The 27,606-nt window shown below is 44.9% G+C and overlaps 1 protein-coding gene across 3 annotated transcripts in view; it reads left to right on the top strand.

The window, feature by feature from the left end:
- The window catches only part of ZBED1 (zinc finger BED-type containing 1), a 506,379-nt gene that overhangs the window by 408,004 nt on the left and 70,769 nt on the right, over positions 1 to 27,606 (top strand). For all 3 annotated transcript variants that reach the window (XM_063955484.1, XM_063955483.1, XM_063955485.1), the window contains one exon: positions 1,547 to 1,754. In XM_063955484.1, the coding sequence (XP_063811554.1) occupies positions 1,547 to 1,754 (208 nt within the window). The remainder of the gene's footprint in view (positions 1 to 1,546; positions 1,755 to 27,606) is intronic.

Here is a 27,606-nt window from a genome sequence, read left to right as displayed (position 1 = left end):
AACATACAGATGTGACACTGTTCATCTTACTTATAATCGCCTGCCGCTTGCGTCCGCATAGCAGCCACAATTATGTGCACTGTGCCGTGACGAGTTGCAGTGTGCGTACGCCTCATGCTTTTCAATGGAGTAGATGCATACATACCTGCCCACGGACATTATCGAGCACTCTTTTCGTGGTAAATGAGTCACGTTTACGGCTGTTCATTTTCAAAATGAACAATGTCACATCTATATATATAGAAGGACAAAGCTCTGGAGGAAAACTGCTGTACATGTTACTTATAAGTCTGTGAGGTGAGCTCAAGGTAACCAAAATGGCTGTTCATGGGATGTCACAGTTAATGATTAAGGGGTTGATGTATCCAGCAATGAAGAGAGTGGAAAATTGGACCACTGGAGGAGTAGTGGCAATCAATCAGCTACTATTGTACCTGTCATTTTAGAGTGTACATGAGAAATGCCACCTCAAAGCTGATTGGTTACTATGGGCAACGTCTCCTTTGGTCTACTCCTCCACTCTTCACTGCTTGATACATCAACCCCTAATTTTTATAGTTAAAGTGACCAACTTTGTGATGCAGGTACCTGCTGTAGAATGTGGGTTCAGAGTGGGCCTGATTGGCTCACAAGTCTGAATGCGGCCACATAGTGAAAGCAAATGGTTTGCAAATGGAATACTAATGTGACTGTAAGCATGAGATACAATCAAAATAGACTTTTACTCGGTTTACATATTTCAGAATATGGTGCAGCTCTATCTACACAAGGTGTGGTTCATAGGGTCGACAGTGTCTAGGTCGACCACTGTTGGTCGACAGGGTCTGTAGGTCGACATGGTCTAGGTCGACAAGTCAAAAGGTCAACATGAGTTTTTAATGTTTTTTGGTGTCGTTTTCTCCGTACAGTGACCAGGAACTCCAATTAGTGCACCGTGTCCCCTCGCATGGCTCTCTTCGCTCACCATGCTTCGGTCAAGGTGCCTTGCTGCGCTCAGCACAGGTTACTATTCCCAATCGTAGTCTGCGTAAATCGTTAAGAATGAAAAAGTTAAAATTTAAAACAAAAACAAAAACCTCACATCGACCTTTTGACCTGTCGACCTAGAAAACCTGTCGACCAATAGTGGTCCACCTAATCATTGTCGACCTAGTGACCAGATCCCATCTACACACCCCAAAAAAGATGGCCCTCTTCTGTGTGTATGCCCAGTTGCCACCCAGTTGTCCAGTGTTTTGTCACGGCACCCCACAGGGAGATCCAGAGACTGTTTCTAAGGGGGAAATGTACTAAGCAGTGATAAGCGTGGAGAAGTGAGCCAGTGGAGAAGTTGCCCATATCTCCCTACATGTTTCTGGGGCCTGGCTATGATGTCACCACCGGTCCCAAATATTACAAATAAATGCAGCAGGATAAGGATTCTCTCTCCCTACAATTGGCACCCTTATAATTAACAAGTACCTTCAGATAAATTTCAGGGTTGTTTGTTTTGTTATAACTTGTCATACGCTGCCTCATATTTCCTTTATTTCTTGTTTTTACACAGCCATTGCTACTCAGCCCATGGTGCATACTCTCAGAGCAAGCTTGCCCTTGTCTTGTTTACTTACTATTTACAACATCAGCTGACTGTAGAAGGAAGTCATGTGACCGCTAATGCAGTAGATCCTGGAGTTGTGAACACTGATCTCTACAAGCATGTTTGTTGGCCATTCAGATTTGTGAAATGGATGACAGGACGGCTACTTTTAAAGGTAGGTACCTTATACATTTAATTTGAATATTTATGTACTGTACATGTTGCCTCACTGTGTTAGCTTAACTTTAGCTAAATAAATGCTATGTGAACAGACAGGATTGAGCTTTAGCAAATATGGCAAAATGAAGGATAAGTCCACCTTTTATAGCCAGTGACGTGCGGTGAGGTCAGATGCTGGGGAGGCACTGCCAGCTAACCAAACCCCCCCCTTAGAGAGAAAAAAAAATGTAGTCCCCCATATATCACTAAAACCAGCACCAGGCTGAAGCAGGGGAAACACTCAGTGTGGGGTTCCCCTGCCATAACATTAAAGACACCCCGCACCCCAAGCCAGTCAGCCCAGGGCTGGAGTTCCTCGGAAAAGTGGGGTCCCCAGAAAATAATACTGGGGCCCCCCTCCCGAGTAACAATCAGCCCAGTGCTATGCCCCGCACCCCTGGTGGCGGTGAGTGCGGGGTTCATGGCAGGATATTATTGTTCTTTACAGGCGGCCTACAGGTGCCAGCATGCCCGTACATATAGGGCCCACTGGCACCTGTAGTCCGCCTTAAAGAAAATATTAAAATAAATGACACCTCACGGTTTTAAAGAAAAAGTTTTATTATTCAGGGTCTTCACCTGGGGGTGGCGGCCTTTAAGCTCTTTTGCGTGGCCGCCGCCTTCCCAGGGCTTCCGGCATCTTCACCTGGGTGGCGGCGGCCTTTAAGCTCTTTTGCGTGGCCGCCGCCTTCCCAGGGCTTCTGGCGTCTTCACCTAGGAGGCGGCGGCTTTTAAGCTCTTTTTCGTAGCCGCTGCCTTCCCAGAGCTTTCGGCATCTTCACCTGGGTGGCGGCGGCCTTTAAGCTCTTTTGCCTGGCCGCCGCCTTCCCAGGGCTTCCGGCGCCTTCACCTGGGACGCGGCGGCTGTTAAGCTTTTTTGCATAGCCGCCGCCCAGCCAGAACTTCCGGCGTCTTCTATCTTCTGGAGCTCTTCACTGCTCCTCTGCCGTCGGACTGACGCCGCTGCCTCGCGCTGACTTATATAAGTCAGCCGGAGGGGGCGTGGCGATGATGCAGCGAACCGTGATTGGCTCGCGCTGGGTGCCATTTTTGAAACTGGTACCACTCCTCTGCCAAACTCTGCAGAATGGCAGGCAGGGATCTCGGATCCCTGCCTGCCACTATGGCTACCTCCGTCGGGTCCCGCTCCGCTGCGTCCCACCGCCAATGTCGCCCGCACCTCCGCCGCATCCCGCCACGTCCTGCCACCTTTGAAGCCCGCACCTCTGCCGCGCCCACAGTGATGACAGCGGATCCAGTGACGGATCCGCTGGCCAATCACTGTGGCCTCACTGACAGGGACGTGCTTTCATGGGTTGAAAGCACGTCCCTGTGGCAAAGCGGCACTTTAGTAGGTGCCGCTTTGTAGTAGATTTTGAATGGGCTTTTACAGCCCGTGGCTTGACGCCGCCCGTGTCCGCCCCCCGATCCTGCCCCTATCCTATTCACAACGATCACCACGATCGGTGCCTCTCAAACACATCTAAACAGTACTAATGATTAAATATCAAGGAGATACTTATGACACAGAATATGTGTCATAAGTATCTTCATTATATGATTTTAATCATTAATGACAGGGGAGGCACTGCCTCCCCTGACTGCAAGTCCCTGTTTATAACCTATGATAATTCTCTTAATTAGAACAAAGGATCATTTTTCATTACTGTATCTGTTACCTATCTTTGAAGTTTTCTTGCTTACTCTGCATACAGCTGCTCACAACTACCACATCATTTGTCCGGTATTATTCAGTCCTGAGTATGAATCGCTACTTTCAGTACAGCTCATTCTGCTGGTAATACTGTATACTGGACATTTGTGAAAACAGGTACTGTACATATGTAAATGGTGCTGTAGCCGAATTATAACTGCATACAGTAGCTTGGAATGTGAAAGCAAAAATCTGACCGGTTGCTATAGTTACAGTATCTTTTTTTTTCACACTTACCTGTGCACTGATTTTCACAAACGCCCAGAGGCTCCCAGCATTATATTTTGTCCCCTGTATGGGTTGGGTATAAAATGTTGGGATGCCGACGGTCACACGGCATCCCGACAGTGAAAATCGCAACACCGGATGGGGGTATTTTACTCCTCTCCCCTGCCCTAACCCTTCGGGGATGTCGGTTAGGTCTAACCCTCTGGCAGCACGGCTACGGCTCACGCTCTGGGGGTGTTGGCTGCTGATAAGTCCCCACCCCCCTAGAGCCTAACACTCCCCCTTCCCCGGGCCCTAACCCTAACCCCCTCCCCGATACTCACCTTAAGGATGTCGGTTGCCGGTGTCAGGATTCCGCTGTTGGTCACATGACCCCCAGCATCCCGACCACCAGAATGCCAAACACATATCCCCTGTACTTATAAGGCAGTGACCATGGTGTGTGAGCTTTGTGGCTACTCATCATTGATACATAGATCAGATGGAGATGGTCACAGTTTAGGCGTGTGGCTACATCTCAAAGCAGAGTACCTCCATCGAAGCCCCTGTAAATGTCTTCCAGTCGTAATATATACAGTAGGGAAACAATCTTTTTTCTATATTACTTAATTGTCCGGAAATATCTATTCAGGCAGCATCCATGCAGAAATGCAGTGTTTTTAAAGCAGATTTCTTTTTAAAGTGATAAACAAAAATAATCTCTGAATGCTTTCCTCACCCCATTCAGAGCAGTACGTATTCCCAGAGTAAATGAACCGTGAAACAATTTTGAATGAAACTTGTACTTGGTAGAGGTAGATATATTAAATCCATTGCTGACTGAAGCAAGACTGTGCAGTTCATGCTCAAGAACATTCATTACACAGGATTTGGTATTAATTGTAGAGTATGAACAAGGTCACCATATTCAGGTTTTATAAAAATGTTTTTGTGTTACAAAGCATAGCAGGAAACTATTTTCAAATAATTCATTACACTGTATGTCATTGTGACTTGCAGTGTGTGGAAAATTAGAGTTCTCTTTGTTGCAACAGCAGGGGATGGTATATGTTGTACTACACCCTGCTACACAGAAAGTGATTTATTATTAAATGGAAATGATCGTAAATACTGTAATTATAGCACACATGAATTCTGTTGGAACCTGATTATAACTTTGAATACAATACAAAAATAGTAGGTGAAGTTCAAAGGCTGAAAACCGTAAGGATATTGAGTAATAAAGTCTTAAGGTGGGTACACACGGCAGCTGATCGGGGTAAACTCTTCCGATCATCCATCCTGTGTGTACTCAGGTTGACCCCCTTCCAGCTCCTGCAAGCACCGTTCACATGGTGCAGATATAGCACAGTGTGTACAGGGCATCTATGGGCTTCTATGGGATCGGATGTTCAAACTTTTATACATTAAACAGGAAATTAGATTTGAACATTGCAGGAGCGTCGTAAGCCGTTTCTTGGCTTACACTTCTGCATCAGAACTGCGTAAACACAATACAATAATTTTGCCAATCCTTTGGCATCAGATGTAAATCGAAGGATTGGCATAATGATTGTATCCGTGTGTACCAGCTTTAGTGTGTTTGGTGTTTCAACCATATTCAAAAGAAGTTACTACACATTACTGTTTTTCTTTTCCATTTTATACACCATTGAGAAAAAGAGTGTTTATAGAGGAGAAGTTGGAAGTTGTTTCTGAAAACGTATTTGAATCCCAACATCAAAAGGAGGTGTTGGAGAGGTCATTGATTTATACAGACTTTAAGGGCGGTAGTCAAATAATATATCACGCCCAATCTTCTTTCTAAAGTGATCCCCGTTATCGCACATATTGCGCCCATAGTAATCAGGTTTAGCTGCGTAAAGGGTTGGGTGCCATCTCTATCCCGGGGATGACGAGCTGAAATGATTATACCACACCTATCAACAGAAACAGAACGGATGTGGAAGGGGGTGAAAAGAATTGAATACCGCCCTAAGAGTCAATAGCTGTACAGTGTAACGCCTTTGAACTTCACCTGCTATTGAATTCTTGTATATTTCCTGTGTGGGGCAGATTTTGATGCTCATTGGGCTGCTGAGATAGCTGTATTTACACCTAGACTCTCTCCTCTTTATATTCTAATTATAATTGATTATTAACTTTCATCTTGTTAATTAATTGTAGAGAACAAACAGATATTGAGATCTTATGGCAGTAGAGAAAAAATAAGTTATTGATTTTAATCTAATCAGAGTGATTTATTGTGGAGCATATAAGTAAATAGGTTAGTTCCACAGTCTAGTATGTATGTCATTTACAATGCACAAAATGCCTGTCAATCTGCGCTTACTCAAGCCTTTGTGGACTCACTCACCATTAGGTCCTTTAATGGAGTCGTTGGATGCTTTAATTAATAATGTCCTTCTTTGCTGGGCTTTATTATTGTCATTAGTCTCTGTAATCAGTTTGTGTTTGGCACCTTCTGTGTGTCTGTCTGGAACATCTGGACAATCACAAGACCTATGCCTACTAACCTGCTTTACCTTCTTAAGCATTCTTTAACTGGTATATTTTATTCATCCACTTCCTTTAAATGTGTTTTTACTAGATTTCCATTAAAAGTGGTTGAATTATTATTACTATTATTATTATTATTATTATTATTTATAGTACCACCAATGTACACAGCATTGTATAGAGAACAGAAGCGGATTGGCCATAGGGCTCACCAGGAAGATTTCTGGTAGGCCGACATCTCTGTGGGGCCTGTTTTGTGTTTTGTCATGTGGCCCCGTCCCCCACATGACAGGCAGCCCACTGCACTCAATACACTGCATTGTCCCCATTCATTCTGTTATTCCATCTCTGCAGTACAGCAACTCTGCCATCCAGTGTTATAACTCTTGTGCTGCCCATGTTGGGCCACTTCTTGAAAATTTCAATCCACACCAGGTCTCTGATACAACTGCAGCAAAAGACTCAAGGAAGGCTTCAATTGTGTACAATCAGGCCCTATGAGGAAGGATCCCGCCCCCCTCAACAGACCCAACACTCTCAGGCTGCACCCCCCATTAGGGCTGCTTCCATAAATTTCCCGGGCTGATTCTCCAACCCATTCCGCCCTTGATAGAGGATTATTGTATAGTCAATCATATCAGTCCTTGACCATTGGAACTTACAGTCTAAGTTGCCTTATACACACAAACTAGTGTTCATTTGGTCAGAGTCCATTTAATCTACCAGTTTGTTCTCGGTGTGTGGGAGGAAAATACAGCACCTTAAGGAAACGCATGCAATAATTGAGAGATCATGCAAACTCCACACAGATCGGCCATGACCAGGAATTGATTTATTTTCCTCTGTTCTGTGAGGCAGTAATACTGATGACTACACCACCATGCTGCCCATGTAATGTGTACAGAGGGTGTAATATTTATGCATAAACTACTTTAAATAAAGTGAGTGTTGATGTCATCACTTAGAATCTACATAATAAATGAGTAATGTTATCAAGTAAACAAAATGCACCTGTTTCTACACATACACATCTCTCTAATCAACTTTTTTCATATTGTAAAGAAACCAATTACAACATTTGAGCTCCACATGTTCCATTATATTTTCGAAAAAGTCGGAAAACTTTTTTTAGGCTCTCCATCTGCTTTAGGGGGTAATTCTGAGTTGATCGCAGCAGGATTTTTGTTAACAGTTGGGCAAAACCATGTGCACTGCAGGTGTGGCATATATAACATGTGCAGAGAGAGTTAGATTTGGGTGGGTTATTTTGTTTCTGTGCAGGGTAAATACTGGCTGCTTTATTTTTACACTGCAATTTAGATTGCAGATTGAACACACCACACCCAAATCTAACTCTCTCTGCACATGTTATATCTGCCCCCCCCTGCAGTGCACATGGATTTGCCCAACTGCTAACAAAAATCCTGCTGCGATCAACTCAGAATTACCCCCTCAGTGTTTACTAACATTGCAGAACCAGCATAAAATCCTAACCCCTGTGGGCACTGATTGCAAGCCTATGATACAGATGGACATTAGCAACATAACTTCAAGGAATATGTGAAGGTTACAACATTCTATCGAATTGACTCCTAAAGTATACTTATTTGTGAGAATGCTGGAGGGCGAGTCCTTTATCTATTATCACTTCTGTGATAAATGTTGTGTTGTGAAGATTGATTTACCCTACAGTACATTGTTATTTTGCTGGGTCACATATGTGGTCTCTCTCATCTCATGATCTGCAATGGATTGAGAAGATACAGTTTCTTGTTCGCAAAATGATTGCTGGATTTCCATTTAGACACAGTTTTTCTGTTTCACTTGTACTCAGAATCTGATGGTGTTCCAGTACTATTATTTATAGTAAAAGCCTTTTTTTTGGTGATACACAGTTGATGACTAGGTTATGAATTTAAATTGGTTATATACAATTGTAGTTTGTTCTATCATATGACAGATGATACCGAATTCTAAAAAGTAAATATTCAATTGTAAACTATTTATTTTAAGTGGCAAGGTCCATCATGTGTTTATAAACATCTGTAGCCTAGGAACCTCATCAGTGACCTTTTTCCCCCTGTTTTATTACATTTCATACAGTGACTAATTAGGGGAATTCAGTTAGTATCTTGGCCATGATGTGCCGTTCTGGAATGGAACATCATGGCCAGCAACATTGCTAGTTTTTCCTTGCACCTACTAGAGGTGCACATGAAAACTAGCAATGGTCAGCTTATCGTAATTGGCAAATACCTGTTTGTCCATAGCTGGATTTTCCAGGATCATTAGCTCCATTTGGGGTTAAAATAAGAATTTACTCACCGGTAATTCTATTTCTCGTAGTCCGTAGTGGATGCTGGGAACTCCGTAAGGACCATGGGGAATAGATGGGCTCCGCAGGAGACTGGGCACTCTAAAAGAAAGATTAGGTACTATCTGGTGTGCACTGGCTCCTCCCTCTATGCCCCTCCTCCAGACCTCAGTTAAGGAAACTGTGCCTGGAAGAGCTGACACAACAAGGAAAGGATTTGGAATCCAGGGTAAGACTCATACCAGCCACACCAATCACACTGTACAACTTGTGATAACCATACCCAGTTAACATTATGAACAACAACTGAGCCTCAGTAACAGATGGCTCATAACAATAACCCTTAAGTTAAGCAATAACTATATACATGTATTGCAGAGAGTCCGCACTTGGGACGGGCGCCCAGCATCCACTACGGACTACGAGAAATAGAATTACCGGTGAGTAAATTCTTTTTTTCTCTGACGTCCTAGTGGATGCTGGGAACTCCGTAAGGACCATGGGGATAATACCAAAGCTCCCAAATGGGCGGGAGAGTGCGGATGACTCTGCAGCACCGAATGAGCAAAGGCAAGGTCCTCCTCAGCCTGGGTATCAAACTTGTAGAACTTAGCAAATGTGTTTGAACCCGACCAAGTAGCAGCTCGACAAAGCTGTAAAGCCGAGACCCCTCGGGCAGCCGCCCAAGAAGAGCCCACCTTCCTTGTGGAATGGGCTTTTACTGATTTAGGATGCGGTAACCCTGCCGCAGAATGAGCTTGCTGAATCGTGTTACAGATCCAGCGCGCAATAGTTTGCTTTGAAGCCGGAGCACCCAGTTTGTTGGGTGCATGCAGGATAAACAGCGAGTCAGTTTTTCTGACTCCAGCCGTCCTGGCTACATAGATTTTCAAAGCCCTGACTACATCAAGTAACCTGGAGTCCTCCAAGTCCCGAGTAGCCGCAGGCACCACAATAGGCTGGTTCAAATGAAACGCTGATACCACCTTAGGGAGAAATTGGGGACGAGTCCTCAACTCTGCCCTGTCCATATGAAAGATCAGATATGGGCTTTTACATGACAAAGCTGCCAATTCTGACACATGCCTAGCTGAAGCTAAGGCCAACAGCATGACCACCTTCCATGTGAGATACTTTAGCTCCACGGTCTTAAGTGGCTCAAACCAGTGTGATTTCAGGAAATCCAACACAACGTTAAGATCCCAAGGTGCCACTGGAGGCACAAAAGGGGGCTGAATATGCAGCACTCCCTTAACAAACGTCTAAACTTCAGGCAGTGAAGCCAGTTCTTTTTGAAAGAAAATAGATAGGGCCGAAATCTGGACCTTTATGGACCCCAATTTTAGGCCCATAGTCACCCCTGACTGTAGGAAGTGCAGAAATCGACCCAGCTGGAATTCCTCTGTTGGGGCCTTCCTGGCCTCACACCAAGCAACATATTTCCGCCATATGCTGTGATAATGCGTTGCTGTCACATCCTTCCTAGCTTTTATCAGCGTAGGAATCACTTCATCCGGAATGCCCTTTTCCGTTAGGATCCGGCGTTCAACCGCCATGCCATCAAACGCAGCCGCAGTAAGTCTTGGAACAGACAGGGCCCCTGCTGTAACAGGTCCTGTCTGAGAGGCAGAGGCCATGGGTCCTCTGAGATAATTTCTTGTAGTTCTGGGTACCAAGTTCTTCTTGGCCAATCCGGAACGATGAGTATAGTTCTTACTCCTCTCTTTCTTACTATCCTCAGTACCTTGGGTATAAGAGGAAGAGGAGGGAACACATAAACCGACTGGTACACCCACGGTGTCACTAGTGCGTCCACAGCTATCGCCTGAGGGTCCCGTGACCTGGCGCAATATTTTTTTAGCTTTTTGTTGAGGCGGGACGCCATCATGTCCACCTGTGGCAGTTCCCAACTATTTACAATCTGTGTGAAGACTTCTTGATGAAGTCCCCACTCTCCCGGGTGGAGGTCGTGCCTGCTGAGGAAGTCTGCTTCCCAGTTGTCCACTCCCGGAATGAACACTGCTGACAGTGCTAGCACGTGATTCTCCGTCCCATCGAAGAATCCTTGTGGCTTCTGCCATTGCCATCCTGCTTCTTGTGCCGCCCTGGCGGTTTACATGGGCGACCGCCGTGATGTTGTCTGACTGAATCAGTACTGATTGGTTTTAAAGCAGGGGCTCTGCTTGAATCAGGGCATTGTAGATGGCCCTTAGTTCCAGTATATTTATGTGTAGAGAAGTCTCCAGACTTGACCACTGTCCTTGGAAGTTTCTTCCCTGAGTGACTGCCCCCCATCCTCGGAGGCTTGCATCCGTGGTCACCAGGACCCAGTCCTGTATGCCGAACCTGCGTCCCTCGAGAAGATGAGCACTCTGCAGCCACCACAGCAGACACACCCTGGCCCTTGGGGACAGTGTGATCAACCGATGCATCTGAAGTTGCGATCCGGACCATTTGTCCAACAGATCCCACTGAAAGATCCTTGCATGGAACCTGCCGAAGGGAATTGCTTCGTAAGAAGCCGCCATCTTTCCCAGGACTCGCGTGCAGTGATGCACCGACACCTGTTTTGGTTTCAGATGACAATTCCTGGGCCTTCTCCTCCGGGAGAAACACCTTCTTCTGTTCTGTGTCCAGAATCATTCCCAGGAAAAGCAGACGCGTCGTAGGAATCAGCTGCGACTTTGGGATATTCAGAATCCAGCCGTGCTGTTGCAACACTTCCTGAGAGAGTGCTACGCTGACCAACAACTGCTCTTTGGACCTCGCCTTTATGAGGAGATCGTCCAAGTACGGGATAATTATAACTCCCTTTCTTCGAAGGAGTATCATCATTTCGGCCATTACCTTGGTAAATATTCTCGGAGCCGTGGAGAGACCAAACGGCAACGTCTGGAATTGGTAATGACAGTTCTGTACCACAAACCTGAGATACTCCTGGTGAGGTGGGTAAATGGGGACATGCAAGTAAGCATCCTTGATGTCCAGCGACACCATAAAATCCCCCTCTTCCAGGCTTGCAATAACCGCCATGAGCGATTCCATTTTGAACTTGAACTTCTTTATATAAGTGTTCAAGGATTTTAAATTTAGAATGGGTCTCACCGAACCGTCCGGTTTCGGTACCACAAACATTGTGGAATAGTAACCCCTTCCCTGTTGAAGGAGGGGGACCTTGATTATCACCTGCTGGAGGTACAGCTTGTGAATTGCCGCCAGTACTATCTCCCTTTCCCTGGGAGGAGCTGGCAAGGCTGATTTGAGGTAACGGCGAGGGGGAGTCGCCTCGAACTCCAGCTTGTATCCCTGAGATACAATTTGTACATCCCAGAGATCCACTTGTGAGCGAACCCACTGGTTGCTGAAGTGTCGGAGACGCGCCCCCACCGCACCTGGCTCCGCCAGTGGAGCCCCAACGTCATGCGGTGGACTTAGTGGAAGCAGGGGAGGATTTTTATTCCCTGGAACTGGCTGCCTGGTGCAGCTTCTTTCCTCTACCCCTGCCTCTGGCCAGAAAGGATGCGCCTCTGACCCGCTTGCCTTTCTGAGGCCGAAAGGACTGCATTTGATAATACGGTGCTTTCTTAGGCTGTGAGGGAACCTGAGGTAAAAAAGTCGACTTCCCAGCTGTTGCTGTGGATACGAGGTCCGAGAGACCGTCCCCAAACAATTCCTCACCCTTATAAGGCAAAACCTCCATGTGTTTTTTAGAATCAGCATCACCTGTCCACTGCCGAGTCCATAATACTCTCCTGGCAGAAACGGACATTGCATTAATTCTAGATGCCAGCAGGCAAATGTCCCTCTGGGCATCCCGCATATATAAGACGACGTCTTTTATATGTTCCATGGTTAGCAAAATAGTATCCCTGTCGAGGGAATCATTGTTGTCTGACAGGGTATCAGTCCATGCTGCTGCCGCACTACACATCCAGGCTGAAGCAATAGCAGGTCTCAGTAGAGTACCAGAGTGTGTATACACAGACTTCAGGATAGCTTCCTACTTTCTATCCGCAGGCTCCTTTAGGGCGGCCGTATCTTGAGACGGCAGTGCCACCCTTTTAGATAAGCGTGTGAGCGCCTTGTCCACCCTAGGGGATGTTTCCCAACGTAACCTATCCGTTGGCGGGAAAGGGTACGCCATCAGTAACCTCTTAGAAATCACTAGTTTCTTATCAGGGGAACTCCACGCTTCTTCACACAAATCATTTAATTCACCAGATGGGTGAAAAGTCACTGGCTGCTTTTTCTCCCCAAACATAATACCCCTCTTGGTGGTAACCGGGTTCACGTCAGAAATGTGCAATACATCTTTCATTGCAGTAATCATGCATCGGATGGCCTTTGTAGAATGTACATTTGTCTCATCCTCATCTACACTGGAGTCAGACTCCGTGTCGACATCTGTGTCTACCATCTGAGCCAGAGGGCATTTATGAGCCCCTGACGGCCTCTGAGTCGCCTGGGCAGGCGCGGGCTGAGACCCCGGCTGTCCCAAGGCTGCTGCGTCATCGAACCTTTTATGTAAGGAGTTGACACTGTCGGTTAAGACCTTCCACATATCCATCCAATCAGGTGTCGGCCCCGTCGGGGGCGACACCACACTAATCTGCCCCTGCTCCGCCTCCACGTAACCCTCCTCATCAAACATGTCGACACAGCCGTACCGACACACCGCACACACACAGGGAATGCTCTGACTGTGGACAGGACCCCACAAAGTCCTTTGGGGAGACAGAGAGAGAGTATGCCAGCACACACCACAGCGCTGTATAACACAGGGATGTACACTATAATAAGTGATTTTTCCCAATAGCTGCTTACTTATCTTATTTGCGCCTAAATTTAAGTGCCCCCCCTCTCTTTTTTACCCTTCTTGTATCCAGATACTGCAGGGGAGAGCCTGGGGAGCTGCTTCCAGCGGAGCTGTGAAGGGAAAATGGCGCTGGTGTGCTGAGGAAGAAGGCCCCGCCCCCTCAGCGGCGGGCTTCTGTCCCGCGTTTTGTGTGACTTAATGGCGGGGGTTTGCACACATATACAGTGCCAGACTGTATTATGTGTATAATTTGTGCCAAAAGGTATTATAATTGCTGCCCAGGGCGCCCCCCCCCCCAGCGCCCTGCACCCTACAGTGACCGGAGTGTGTGGTGTGCTGTGGGAGCAATGGCGCACAGCTGCAGTGCTGTGCGCTACCTTAATGAAGACAGGAGTCTTCTGCTGCCGATTTCGTCGTTCTCTTCTGTCTTCTGGCTCTGCAAGGGGGACGGCGGCGCGGCTCCGGGAACGGACGATCGAGGTCAGGCCCTGTGTTCGAACCCTCTGGAGCTAATGGTGTCCAGTAGCCTAAGAAGCACAAGCTAGCTGCAAGCAGGTAGGTTTGCTTCTCTCCCCTCAGTCCCACGTAGCAGTGAGTCTGTTGCCAGCAGATCTCACTGAAAATAAAAAACCTAACAAATACTTTCTTTTCTAGCAAGCTCAGGAGAGCCCACTAGGTGCATCCAGCTCTGGCCGGGCACGGATTCTAACTGGGGTCTGGAGGAGGGGCATAGAGGGAGGAGCCAGTGCACACCAGATAGTACCTAATCTTTCTTTTAGAGTGCCCAGTCTCCTGCGGAGCCCGTCTATTCCCCATGGTCCTTACGGAGTTCCCAGCATCCACTAGGACGTCAGAGAAATCAACAATGTTACAGTAACATTAAAAAAAAAAATACATCAAAATAACATTCTGCGCTCCAGGACCTATGTCTCTCCATGAGTCAGCTGGGACAGGAGCGCTTGTGGAACACCTCCTCCTCGCCTCTGTGGCAGTTTTTCCACTTCCTGCTCCCAATTGCCGGGGCTGCCAGAACACAGCCAGCAGCCTGCCTCACTGCATCCTGTAGTAGAGCCTCAGAGTACTTGAGCTTCCATCAGAGGGTCTCATCTTCCCTCTCTGTCAGTACTCATTTGCCCTGAGTGGGGAGTGTCAGGCGAGGCTTCCCTGGCAGTGCAAGTGCTGTCCCCTCCTACTAATTTACCTGTGACTTTTAATGCCGTAGTCATGAGAACCCCTTGGGCGGAATTCAAATCTTATCACCCCCCCGATCTCCTGTCTAAAGTGACAGGAGTTTGAGGGGCAGTATTAAAATGCCCCCTGTTATCGCACTGATCGCGCCCATTACACTCAGGTTTAGGTGCGCAATGCACCTAAATCTGAATAAAGTATTGGGGCCGAGCACCCAAATGGGTCTCTACGCACATTTCAGCTCACTACCCCTGGGGTAGTGAGCTGAAATGACTTATCGCTCCCGTTTGCAGCAACATTAGAATACTGCCAGCGGTCGCGATCGTGGGCAGTAGGGGGGGGCATTTTAATCCAGGCCCTTGTGTCCAGCTGTGCCTGGTGTTTATGGTACCACAGCTTTAGGAACTCTGTGCAAGTATCCTTGGGATTTGTGGTGCCTCATCTTTGAGACCCTTCTGTGTCCTATGCACCCCACCTGTGTGCTGACATCCCTCCTGACTTGGAATGCTGTTCCTGGCTTTCCCTAAGATTTCCTCCAGTAATTCAGGCCAGCATCTGGACTTGCAGTAATTCAGACCAGCATCTGGACTTGTACACTACAACCTTCCGCCATAGATCTCAGTGATCTGCAGTCTATTGCTGAGATCTTCCACCCTGCATAGCCCTCCCTTTGCCCTATGCCATACAGTATGTCTGGTAGCTCTCCCTCAAACGGATCCTGAACTGGGCTTTTGCTACATTCACTTCTGCTGTTGCTGAGCCCTTTCGGTCCACTTTTCGCACTGACAGCTCCAGCATGCTCTAAATTACCTCCTTCTCCATCCCACCCCCACCATGCATAAGTTGAGTTTTTTGCCTTCCATTACCCACTCCTACGTTTCCTCTCTCTACAATGACCAAAGAGGAGAAATCATGATGAAGACGACCATACCCAATTATGCATAGGGATTTCCTTGTTCTGTTTAAGGAGCTTAACCACTTAACTGATAGGGTTTTGGTTTTTTTTTACACACGCTGCTCAAAAATAGTGTTTTTTAAAATAAAGTTTCAAAAATATTTTATGAAATACATTTAAATATTTTATTAAAATAAAAATATTCCTAGGGGATGATTTAACCCCCCCATCCTCCTGTGTCCATATGCGACTTAACTAACGATTTATTTAGCAAAAAAATTCTCCAAAATTGTCGGGTTTTTTTTATGAGTGAATTAGGTGAAGAACATGAATTTAACCCTATCCCAAATGATTTTAGTTAAAAAAAGGAAAAAATATATATATATTTTTAATTTATTTTTTTAAAATATCCCCCCCAAACATCGAAACATCGATCGGGAACATCGCGACCATCGGAACATCGCGACCATCGCGGCTTTCATTTTGAATGCCGAGACAGCCTCGAGGTATGCAGGGGGGGTCTGGGGGCAGCAAGGGATGGTTTATTTACACTCCCCAGCGGCTGCCATTGTCTGCAGCCGCTGGAGGGGACAGATCCTGCCGTGCTGACCGATCGGCAGCACGGCAGACACGGGGAAGTGTAGGGAGGCAGAGGGACCTCTCCGGTCCCTCTGACAGCAGCAGCGGAGGGAAGTTTCTCTGCTACTGCTAACACTCTCTATCTGACTGGTTGCATCCCGTGTGACCAGGTCAGATAGAGCACTTGCAGGCATGGTCGCATCTGATGCGACCATGCCAGGCAAGTCGTTAATTGCTCGGCTACAAGAGGGCCAGGAAGATCAGGATAACAGAGCCTGATGGAACAATTTACAAATTGAAGGAATCCTAGAAGACATTGAGCTTACTCATCTTGACTTCTGTCTCAAGCAGCTCTTCATGTATCTCTCTCCCGCTACACCAAAAGGCCAGTATCTCCTTGATCATGCTCACCACACACTGAAACAGTGCCCTCGGAATACTCTACACACGCATCATTTTACGGCTAAGGAAGCTATAGTATGACAGAGGCCCACATACATCTTCCACAATGCTACCTTACAGATTTTCCAAGATGTTTTTCCTATTACTTTGGATAAACAAAGAGATTTTAAACCCTCACTACTCTGCTGCACCAGCATAACATAAAATACCATTGAGGTTATCCCTTTCAAATCCCAATCTGGCACCAGGGCCAGCTACATTTTGCCTACTCCCTTCCTGAAGCTCAGTCTTTCTTTCCATCTTTAGGCCTTACTGAATAGATTGTTCCTCCTACCTCTGCCCCTGTTCCATGAAGGCCTTGACAGTTGACGTCATCCTTCCACTAAATGGTCTATTGTTCCAGGATTTTTCATATTGTTCACTCCTTCCTCCGATACCTGAAGACTCGTAAAGGTTTTATGTATTGCTTCTTTCTTCCTTTTGGGCACTTTCCCATCTATTTTTTCCTTTTTTCCTACTCTCTTATAATATTTTCCCTCATCTTTTCTCTGTCCTCCACTTACATTGTATTGCCTTTCTTGGTTTTATTAGTTGCTTATGGTGCCTCTACCACTGCATCTCCCCCTGCTATACTCCCGCAGGGTTTTGTATCCATTTTCTGAGCTATGTGCTTACCCTGTGCATAGTTCCCCTCTCAACTTTCTATTTTCATGTGGTACATGTGTTATGGCATTCTTATTCTTTTTCTTGGGTACTTTCAATCTGCTATCCCAATCTCACCCATCTACCTTTTCCCATTACCTACTCTCTCATTCTCTTTTCCCTCATCTTTTCTCTGTCCTCGACTTACATTGTATTGCCTTCCTTGATTTTCTTAGTTCTATATGGTACCTCTAAGGAACTGCATCTCCCCATGCTATGCCCCCAGAGGGTCTTTTACCCATTTTCTGTTGTATGTGCTTACCCAGTGCATAGTTCCCCTCCCAATTGTCAGCGCTCATGGCCTTGGCTCCCAGTGCCACCTGGCCAACTCTTCCCTCCTCTCATATCTCTCTTTTCCTTCCCCCTAAAACAGGACAATCTTTTTATGTCTATCTGTCACTCTTTTGTCACTGGTGCTTACCAGTTTTTTTTTCCAGCCTTCTTTCTTTCCTTAAAGAAAAAATATTTTTTTTTTTACTACTCACAACTTGTACAGATGAGATCTGATCTTCCCACAAGAGACTCAATTTGTTTGGGCTCCTCCACCTGAAATTACGCTCTAAGGCCTACCCCACCACCTACCATACTTGCAACTTAAAGCACAAAAAACGATGAATGGCTATACATTTAGCTCATATCCTTACTACTGGTCTGATTAAAACTTACCAAGACAAAGAGGGAAATTTTCTCATTCTTCACCACTTTATGTACCATTGTTCTTGTTAACATCCCAAACCGGGGCCAACATTCCTTTTTTTAGTTACTAAACTGGATTCTCTGCTGTCTCGCAAGAGACTGTGTGACCTCATTCTTTTGGGGGATTTTAACGTAAATCTGTACCCTACATTGGTAAGGTTTACTCACGGGTCCACTACCTTATGATCAATATCTCCCAATGTAATCTCCTCCATGATCCAGCTGCTATCCTTACTGAATTCCCAAAAAATTTGCAGCAACCTTTCCAACCTACAGGCTCTCTCTACTCCCCGCCCACTGATGCAACAATTTAAGACTTTTTGCTTCCCATCTGCCCCAATTATCAAGTGATGCAATGAATTACTTAAACAGAGAGATTACTGTTGAGCAAATAGAAATATCCACTGAACTTCCCTCCCAGTTGTGGTCCCTCATTCCCTCCTCCATAAAGGGGGTAATTCCAAGTTGATCGCAGCAGGAAATTTTTTAGCAGTTGGGCAAAACCATGTGCACTGCAGGGGAGGCAGATATAACATGTGCAGAGAGTTAGATTTGGGTGTGGTAAATTCAATCTGCAATCTAAATTGCAGTGTAAAAATAAAGCAGCCAGTATTTACCCTGCACAGAAACAAAATAACCCACCCAAATCTAACTCTCTCTGCACATGTTATATCTGCTCCCCCTGCAGTGCACATGGTTTTGCCCAACTGCTAAAAAATTTCCTGCTGCAATCTTCTTGGAATTACCCCCAAAGTACAGCAATCTATCACCCACTTTATTTGGACCTGGCTATCCTCTATTATTCTTAAAAACGTATCTCTAGAGGTGGTAGATGACTCCCTGATATCAAGCTTTTTTACCTAACTGTGCATTTTTTTCCATGTTGTCTCCTCCTATTTCCCTCATGACCTCATCTTGGCTTTATATTGAGTCCATAAACTAAAATGAGCGCTAGATGATAATTAAAATTGTGTGGCACCTGTGATAAAAAGGGTATGTTAAAACAAATGTTTAAGCTCCTTTATGAAAATAGTTAGGAAAGATGCAGCATATGGCCCGAAGTTTTTTCCAGTCCGCAAACATCTAACCCTAGTATGCCCTACTTCTGACCTGGTCCGGTGTTCAGTCTAAGATACTTTGTTGATGTTTGCTCCTCACTGAATCGGCTGCTGTTGCATACAGCAGTAATCGTAACTGGCTTATAATGTCACTCCGCTCAGTCCCGGCGGGTGGTGCTGCTGTTGCTGGCTGGCTGTGCTGATGGTAAATGTCCCTCCTGCGGCCACCAACATGTTTCCTGTGGTCCAATGCACTTTTTCAAGGATGTCAGTGTTTGGAAATTTCACATATTTATACTCAAAACTTTATTGATAAAACAGGAAGTCCTGACCGGAAGTTGGGGAAGAAAGGAGAGAATCACATAGGAAATCTCTTAAACTTTCCTGGCTATCCAAAGTCGTTATTATTAAAAACATTTTTTTTTTTAAAGAATATAATTCAGGTACCACATTTGCTTCAGATGTAAAATATGTTTTGTGTTATATATATGTATATAAATTAAAATAAATATATTGTGTGTAAATGAATGAAAAACTGTAATGTAGATAGGCATTTAATAGAACTGTTTGTTCATAAAAAAGGGGTTACTTCACAATCAGTGTTTAGTTAATTTGGCTCCAATATTCGAGCCCATAGATCCATCTAGATTCTGTTCTTTTCAATTCTTTTACTTGATCTCCTCTCTCCAATTTTGTTTGATCCGTTGGATAACTATGAACTGGAATCCTGCTGGGGTTTGGACTTGTAGGAAATGGTTAGAGACACTGTGGGTGGCTAACCTCTTCAGTGAAATGCCTGTAAATCTTCCAGTGTAGCAAGCGCTGGCTACCCTGGAAGATTTCCGGGCATGCTGCTGACTGATTCCCTGGGGACAGGCATGCAGTGTGAGGGCGCCCGGGAATCAGCATAAGCTATTATGGAGTTAAGCCTGCCCCCCAGACTCATATTGGCCGAGGGTGTCCTTAACAGTGTAATGGCTTAAGCTGATTCCCGGGCACCGCTATGTGTTTTCATGTGGGCAATCGCCCCTCTGCACCCCCCCCCCCCCCCCCGTACTTTAACCCCTGCACTCCCAAAATTGAAAAACACACCATGGGAGGTGCGTGATTTCTATTAAAATCCACCACTGAAGGGGTTAATCCTCTCTTTATGTTGTGAATATGTTCCATCATGCTAATTTTTATTTTAGTTTGTCCGACATACTGTAGATGGCAAGGACACTGCAATAAGTAACTCTCACCTTCTGTGTCATGTAATATGGTTTTTGATTTTATATTCCTTTCCCGTTTTGTTTGACCTAAACATTCAGTTAGGTTTTGTGGATGTTTTGCCTTAATTTTTACAGGTCTTTCAATCCAGACAGTAATGGTAGCGTTTAGTGTTTGTTTTCTCTGTTGTTTAATTTGGTGGTATAAAGCTTCCTGCCAATTCCTGTTTAATATTCTTAGCGTGTGTAAAACAATTCTTGGTTTGTCTGGAATCCATTGTTTTATGTTCTTGTCCAGTTTTTATTAGTACATCCCAGTGATCACTTAAAATGTTCTCTATTTGGTGGTGGCTACTGTTTAACTGGGTAAAGGACCTGATTTCAGAATTTGTTTTTATATTGTAACAGTCCATTTCTAAATTTATATAAATGTATTCGTTTATAAATAGTTCCTTTAAACAAGGTACTGTTAAAACATCTTATAAGTCTAGAAGTTGTGCTCTATATACAATGTAAAACAACTATCCCATGCAAAAAACAAAACAAAACACTGTAAATGTTATAATTAAAGACACTACCGAAAAAAAACACAAGGAACATCCAAGGAAGAAAAATGACCATGTGACAATAGCTGATCATTGCAAGCCGCTGTTTGCAGAGATAGTATAGGCAAGAGATATTATTGATATAGAAGTAGTGCTGTTAATTATGTTTAACTGGCACCTAGTCTTCTTTCTCAAAGACAAATTAAATTGGTTTTCAAACAAGGCTGAAGGCAATAACGTCCTACAGGTGCCCATGCTGACCCATTGCATGTATGAAGGAGTGTACTATTATAAAGCCTTAGGGTTAAATGGGAAATAGAGAAAAATACCTTTTGGTGTAGCAATAGGTAGCACCACTGATAAGCATTACATTTTCTGCCACACGTTTCTTCTGTACATGTAAGAAAGGATCATTTATAGTCCGCTTTCTTCCTGACATACAGTAGAAGCCTTTCCTTCTGTCATGCTGACACACACAGAGCTGTGGGGTCCTGGATCTCCTGGGCACTGTAACACTTGTTCAGCATGATGAATTCAATTTTAATGTCAAGAAATGTTAAATCATATGCCGAAACAGAAAAACACGTAAATGTGGAGGTGGATTATAGAAATAGCAATATGATCTCACTCTCCTTTCTTTTTATGATCTTTCTTCCATCAAAGGAAAAACGAGTTGTGTGTACTGAATTTTAATTGTTTTGTAGTTTTATCTTGGCTACATATCAAAAATGTGTGTGTGTGTGTGTGTGTGTGTGTGTGTGTGTGTGTGTGTGTGTGTGTGTGTGTGTGTGTGTCAAAAATGGCCCAATACATAATAGGAAAGTCATCAGGCTTGTGTGGTAATAGAAATGTCCTTTATTTCTATGCTTCGGGGCAGGACCACACCGTCAGGTATAGCACAAAAAATGTAGGGACAGTAACACACACACACATATAAATATAGCCACACCAAACATACAATTAGCAATTAACACGCAAAAGAACTCATCTGGGATGCAACACCATCAGAGGTCCGGGACCATGGTAGGGGTATGTATATAAACAGTGTATGTGTGTCTGTATATATATATATATATATACATACATACAGGGCGGATTGGCTATAGGGCTCACCAGGATGATTCCTGGTAGGCTGACGTGTCTGTGGGGCCTGTTTTGTGTGTAATCATGTGTCCCCACCCCCACATGAGGGGCAGATGTATTAACCTGGAGATGGCATAAGGAAGTGATAAACCAGTGATATGTGCAAGGTGATAAAGGCACCAGCCACTCAGATCCTAACTGTTAATTTACATATTGGATCTGATTGGCTGGTGCCTTTATCACCTTGCACATATCACTGGTTTATCACTTACTTATGCCTTCTCCAGGTTAATACATCTGCCCCCCAGTACACTGCATTGTCCCCATTCATTCTGTTATTCCATCTCTGCAGTACAGCAGCTCTGCCATCCAGTGATGCTGCCATGGCTACACGGTCTGTTATACCTGTTGTGCCGCACATGTCTGGGCACTTCGGCAAAATTTTACAGGGCCACTTTTAGTTCCCAATTCACTTCTGGTCTCAGACACCACAGCAGCAAAAGGAAGGGTGCAAATGCATACAATCAGGATCCCACCCCCCTCAACAGGCCCCATCCCCTCATCAGACTGCACCCCCATTAGGGCTGCTTACAAAAGCTTCCCGGGCTGGTTTTACATCCCAATCCGCCTATATATATATATATATATATATATAAAAACCAGGAAAGTCCCGCACTCTCACCCAGCACAGGTAGCTGCTGGGGTGCCAATCAAAGCCCGGCCCCATATAGGGTCAGACTCATAGTACAATACAGAGTACATCCACCGGGGTGGAAGACAGATAGCACTCTCCAGTCTTGCTTAATAAATGCCACAAAAGTTTTATTCAAAAATTATAATAATGGTTCCTCAAATGTCCAAAACAAACGAAAATAGAAAGGGCTCACCCAGCGTCATCAGGGTATTGAACATGGAACCAGGAGCATTGCAATATGCCTCCCAGGTCCCCTATATATGCCCATATGTAAATTAGTAAACTCTAATGGGCTGGGCGCGTCTGGTTACGTCACTTCCGGTCGAGACCGGAAGTGACGTTGCGTCAGCGCTCGTCCACGGAGGTAACAACAAAAATTGTTTTCACAAAGCTAACTCATAGTGGGCGATGCGGTTAGGTACCTATAGGTATAGCGTGTATTAGTAAATTGGCATCTAAGGTATGAGGTGCAAGTCCGGGTCTACACATAACTTCCGGTAGTTCCGGAAGTGACGGTAACCATGGTGACGTCGCTAGGAGTGTTTTGAGCGCATCGAGGGTAACCATGGCAATATATAAAACGCAGCCGATGCAGCATTTCCGGTAATCGGTTACTATGGTAACGCCACTAGGTGTGTTTCCACCGCATTGCATGAGTTTATATTGTTAAGAGTAACTAGGCAACGATGTATCACCGCTAAGTGACTCCCGGTGATGCCGGAAGTGGCAATGACCTATACAGTGTTGCTACACAATCTAACACCTGCATAGGTAACAATACGCTGGTCACATGTCTACCAGCCTATTGCAGGGGCATATCAGGGACCTGGTAGTTGCTGGTAGTAATCCCAAAAATTAACAACAATAATATTGATACTACTTATATACGCAGGCAGAGCATGGTATAGTATCATTAACGGATGATGACGCAGAAAAAGTCCTGTTTGACCAAATAGATTTTGACGCCTTACCTGCAGAGACGACTACTGACTTGTACCATCAGCTACTCAGACTAAGCAAGAGGGAGGTTGATCTTAATTTGCACGGCCAGTTTCTGTCGGAATATCATCGCAAAAAACAAATTCCGAGGGGGTTTAGGGTCAATAATATCCCTACTATAGGGAGGAACAACCCCACATTCTGTAGCCGCTGGTGTGGGGTGCTGAATAAGTGCTTATTAGATCTGATGCTACTTGTAGTGGAGGAAGTTGGCTCCGAATTGACTAAAGTTAAGTCGTCAATAGATGCCTTTAACAACACACACTTAGTGACTATTAGGAACGATAAATCTTGTAACTTTATAGAAAAACTGAAAAGCCAGATTGACAATTATAAAAAAGAACTTACTGCCTTTAAACGCAATAAACTTGCTACAGTTGTCTCTGATTACCAGAACCACACTGTGTATAGGTGGCTACTGGGGGATACCCGCCCCAACAGACCACAGAGAACGTTCAGACAACGCCGACAAGGCAGACGCCAGTACACCCCCACTGACACTGGGTCCTCAGCATCCGCGTCAGATACTGAACACTCCGACAATCAGCGATCTAGAAATACTTTTTTAGGACAAACGGCCGGTGCCGATCTACCCCCAAGCGGGGGACGCGCAGACCACATCCTAGGAAGGGGGGATATGTGGAGAAGGTGTCGAGACAAAAACAAGAACTAGTCTTTAATTTGTCATCTAAACCCCTGGACGAGGCAACCGTGAGTCTACTCTCACGGGGCCTCTCCTTTGTACCCACTTGTCCCCATAAACCATTTGACACAGCCGTAGATATGTACAAGTTCGGACGCAAGTTGAGATTACGCGAACATTTTGGGGACTCTGGTGATAACATTAGATCACCTTTCCGCCCACCCTCCACGTACGACCCTCCTTCTTCCAATCCAAGTATTAAGACCTATATCCGCCTTGTAGAACAGGATCTTCACACTTGTACACCCACTAAGACCTTTGACAACTTATCTAGACAGGAAAGGCAGGCCCTTGAGATATTAAGAAAAGACACCTCACTAGTTGTCAGACCCGCAGACAAAGGGGGAGCCATTGTTGTACAAGATTGGGTTGACTACAACAACGAGATCTGCAGACAACTATCTGACACCGCCACTTATACACACTGTGAGACAAACCCGATACCAAATTTCAAACGTAACGTAGACTCCATACTACAACAAAGCCTTGAAGCAAAGTGGATTGACAAGCAGACTTTTGACTACCTGACGGTCGCCCACCCCGTATGTCCCATCATTTATACTCTACCCAAAGTCCATAAAGCACTCTCAAACCCACCGGGTAGGCCGATCATATCGGCACGCCATTCATTGTTGCAACCACTGGCAATATATGTGGACTCTTTTTTGCAACAAATAGTGCAACAGAATGATAGCTATATACGGGACTCCATGGACTTCCTCAATAAACTCTCCCGTGTGCCACGAACTAATGGGGACATCCGGAAACACACCTAGTGGCGTTACCATAGTAACCGATTACCGGAAATGCTGCATCGGCTGCGTTTTATATATTGCCATGGTTACCCTCGATGCGCTCAAAACACTCCTAGCGGCGTCACCATGGTTACCGTCACTTCCGGAACTACCGGAAGTTATGTGTAGACCCGGACTTGCACCTCATACCTTAGATGCCAATTTACTAATACACGCTATACCTATAGGTACCTAACCGCATCGCCCACTATGAGTTAGCTTTGTGAAAACAATTTTTGTTGTTACCTCCGTGGACGAGCGCTGACGCAACGTCACTTCCGGTCTCGACCGGAAGTGACGTAACCAGACGCGCCCAGCCCATTAGAGTTTACTAATTTACATATGGGCATATATAGGGGACCTGGGAGGCATATTGCAATGCTCCTGGTTCCATGTTCAATACCCTGATGACGCTGGGTGAGCCCTTTCTATTTTCGTTTGTTTTGGACATTTGAGGAACCATTATTATAATTTTTGAATAAAACTTTTGTGGCATTTATTAAGCAAGACTGGAGAGTGCTATCTGTCTTCCACCCCGGTGGATGTACTCTGTATTATATATATATATATATCTTGGAAGATGGGTGGCACTCACGGAGGACTGGAATGGCAATAATAAAGACAGAGCCTATGCTCTCTAATGCGGTAACGGTTTCAGTTATATTTTACAACAAAAGTTAAAATATAACTGAAACGTTACCGCATTAGAGAGCATAGTCTCTGTCTTTATTACTGCTGTTCCAGTCCTCCGCGAGTGCCACCCATCTTCCAAGAGATATCATTGCATGCAGCAAGGGAAGGCACCGGGGCAATTGTGCACGTGACATTGAGTGCCGGTCATATACAGTTTTATTTATATATATATATATATATATATACGTCCAAGAAGACTGCACTCTCACTTCACAAATCCAATGGCTGGGGTGTCATCCTCAGAAACCACAGAAGAGTGTCCATGCCTCCATATACCATGCAAAGAGAGGGCACTCACCAGGCTTCAGCATAGAAACACTCCAATTTTATTCCAACATCCTTAAAAACACACGGCCGACGTTTCGGCTCCCAGCAGAGCCTTTTTCAAGACCATATAAGTGTACAAGGCACCCCAAAACCATAAAGTGCAGATCAAACCCTATATGCACCACCAAGGGTCATATATATACCACTCACCATCAATTTCCCACGTGTGACGTCACCGTAAGTTACGTACCACTATACACCTATCCATAGAAAACACCTTTATTAACCCAAAAAGATCTAGGGTGAAATATTTATTAGAAGAATCTCTTAGTATACCTCTCATCATGTTGTATTATATCACTCTATTGTTAGCTCCCCCGGCATCCTCGTCCGCTACTTCCGGTCCGTGGAACGCATATGCCGTAAGTAATGCGGTTCATCCTAAACCTCACTCCGTTTATCAACTACCTCCAGTCCAAGTCACGCAGAGAGCAAAAAATAGTACTGCTCTGCTATATCTATATCAAAACTACCACTGTAGAGAATTAATTATATTGCATCCCATTCTACAACAATCAATATGCATTGATAGATGGGTATATAAGACGTTTGGTATGCACAGCTAGGCAATCTTACAAAAAATTATAAAAACAATATATATATAAAAAAAAGCACACAAACACATAAATATTACATATACCGTGGAATATCCTCAAAACTCACTTTTAAAGTGCCGAGTCCTTACACGATCAGAGCCTCATATCTGATATCAAATAAACAGAGAGAGAGTGTTATTCTTATTCAGCCCTCTAGGGGCAACTGTGTCCAGTAGATGTATCCACTTAGCCTCACACTTGAAAAAGGTGAGGGACTGAGTATCTAGAGTTAACATCTTATATCAAGCATACTGGACATAACTTAATGGCATATTTATTTTATATAATTTTAAATGCAAATATTATGTATTGAACTATTTGTAACATCTATTTGTTCAAATCTGTGATATTAAAATAATATTTTACTAATTGGCCTTTGGCCTCTTGTTTGGGTGACTATCTGGTGCGGGAATTGTGTTTTATATTATATATATATATATATATATATATATATATATAGTGTGTGTTTCTGTCACTATATTTGTTATGCTGTCCATGATGCCGGGTCCTGCCCTGAAACGTACGAATAAAGGACATTTTTATTACTGCACAAGTCTGATGAGTGTAATGAGTGCCACCTACCATTTACTGGTGTCACTCACTGGTTGCTTCTGTAACTCAGTAGAGAAAGCTGTCTGCTGCAGTTAGATGGCATTGGTTTGGTCACTGAGCCTTATAGGGGTGCCGACTGCCGGTGGAGTGGAGAGGGAACCTGAGGAGGGGAGCATGGAGCGGTTGGCAGCAAATGCGGAACTAGGGAGTGGGGGGAGCCTCAGTAAGTATCAGTCCCCAGCAGCAGCAATGTGCGCTCAGCCAACTGCACAAACAGATGGCCAGATTGGGGGGGGGGGGGGGGGGGGGGGGGGGCAGTGCAGAGTAAGATTTTGGGGCAGGTGGGGGATGGGCTGCAGTCCAGTAAGTACACACAGAGGCAAGTGGTGGCCCAGCAGGGCTCCAGAGCATGGCTGTGTGAGACTTTCCCACACAGCGCACAAACCACACCTCCGCCCTAGCTCTGCAGTCAGTCCAGCTTTTTTAACCATATAACTGGCTAATATTTTTTCCAAAAACGTCC

The sequence above is a fragment of the Pseudophryne corroboree genome, chromosome 2 (genome assembly GCF_028390025.1).
Source record: "Pseudophryne corroboree isolate aPseCor3 chromosome 2, aPseCor3.hap2, whole genome shotgun sequence".
Lineage (NCBI taxonomy): Eukaryota > Metazoa > Chordata > Amphibia > Anura > Myobatrachidae > Pseudophryne > Pseudophryne corroboree.
This window is presented reverse-complemented; position numbering and strand designations above follow the sequence as displayed.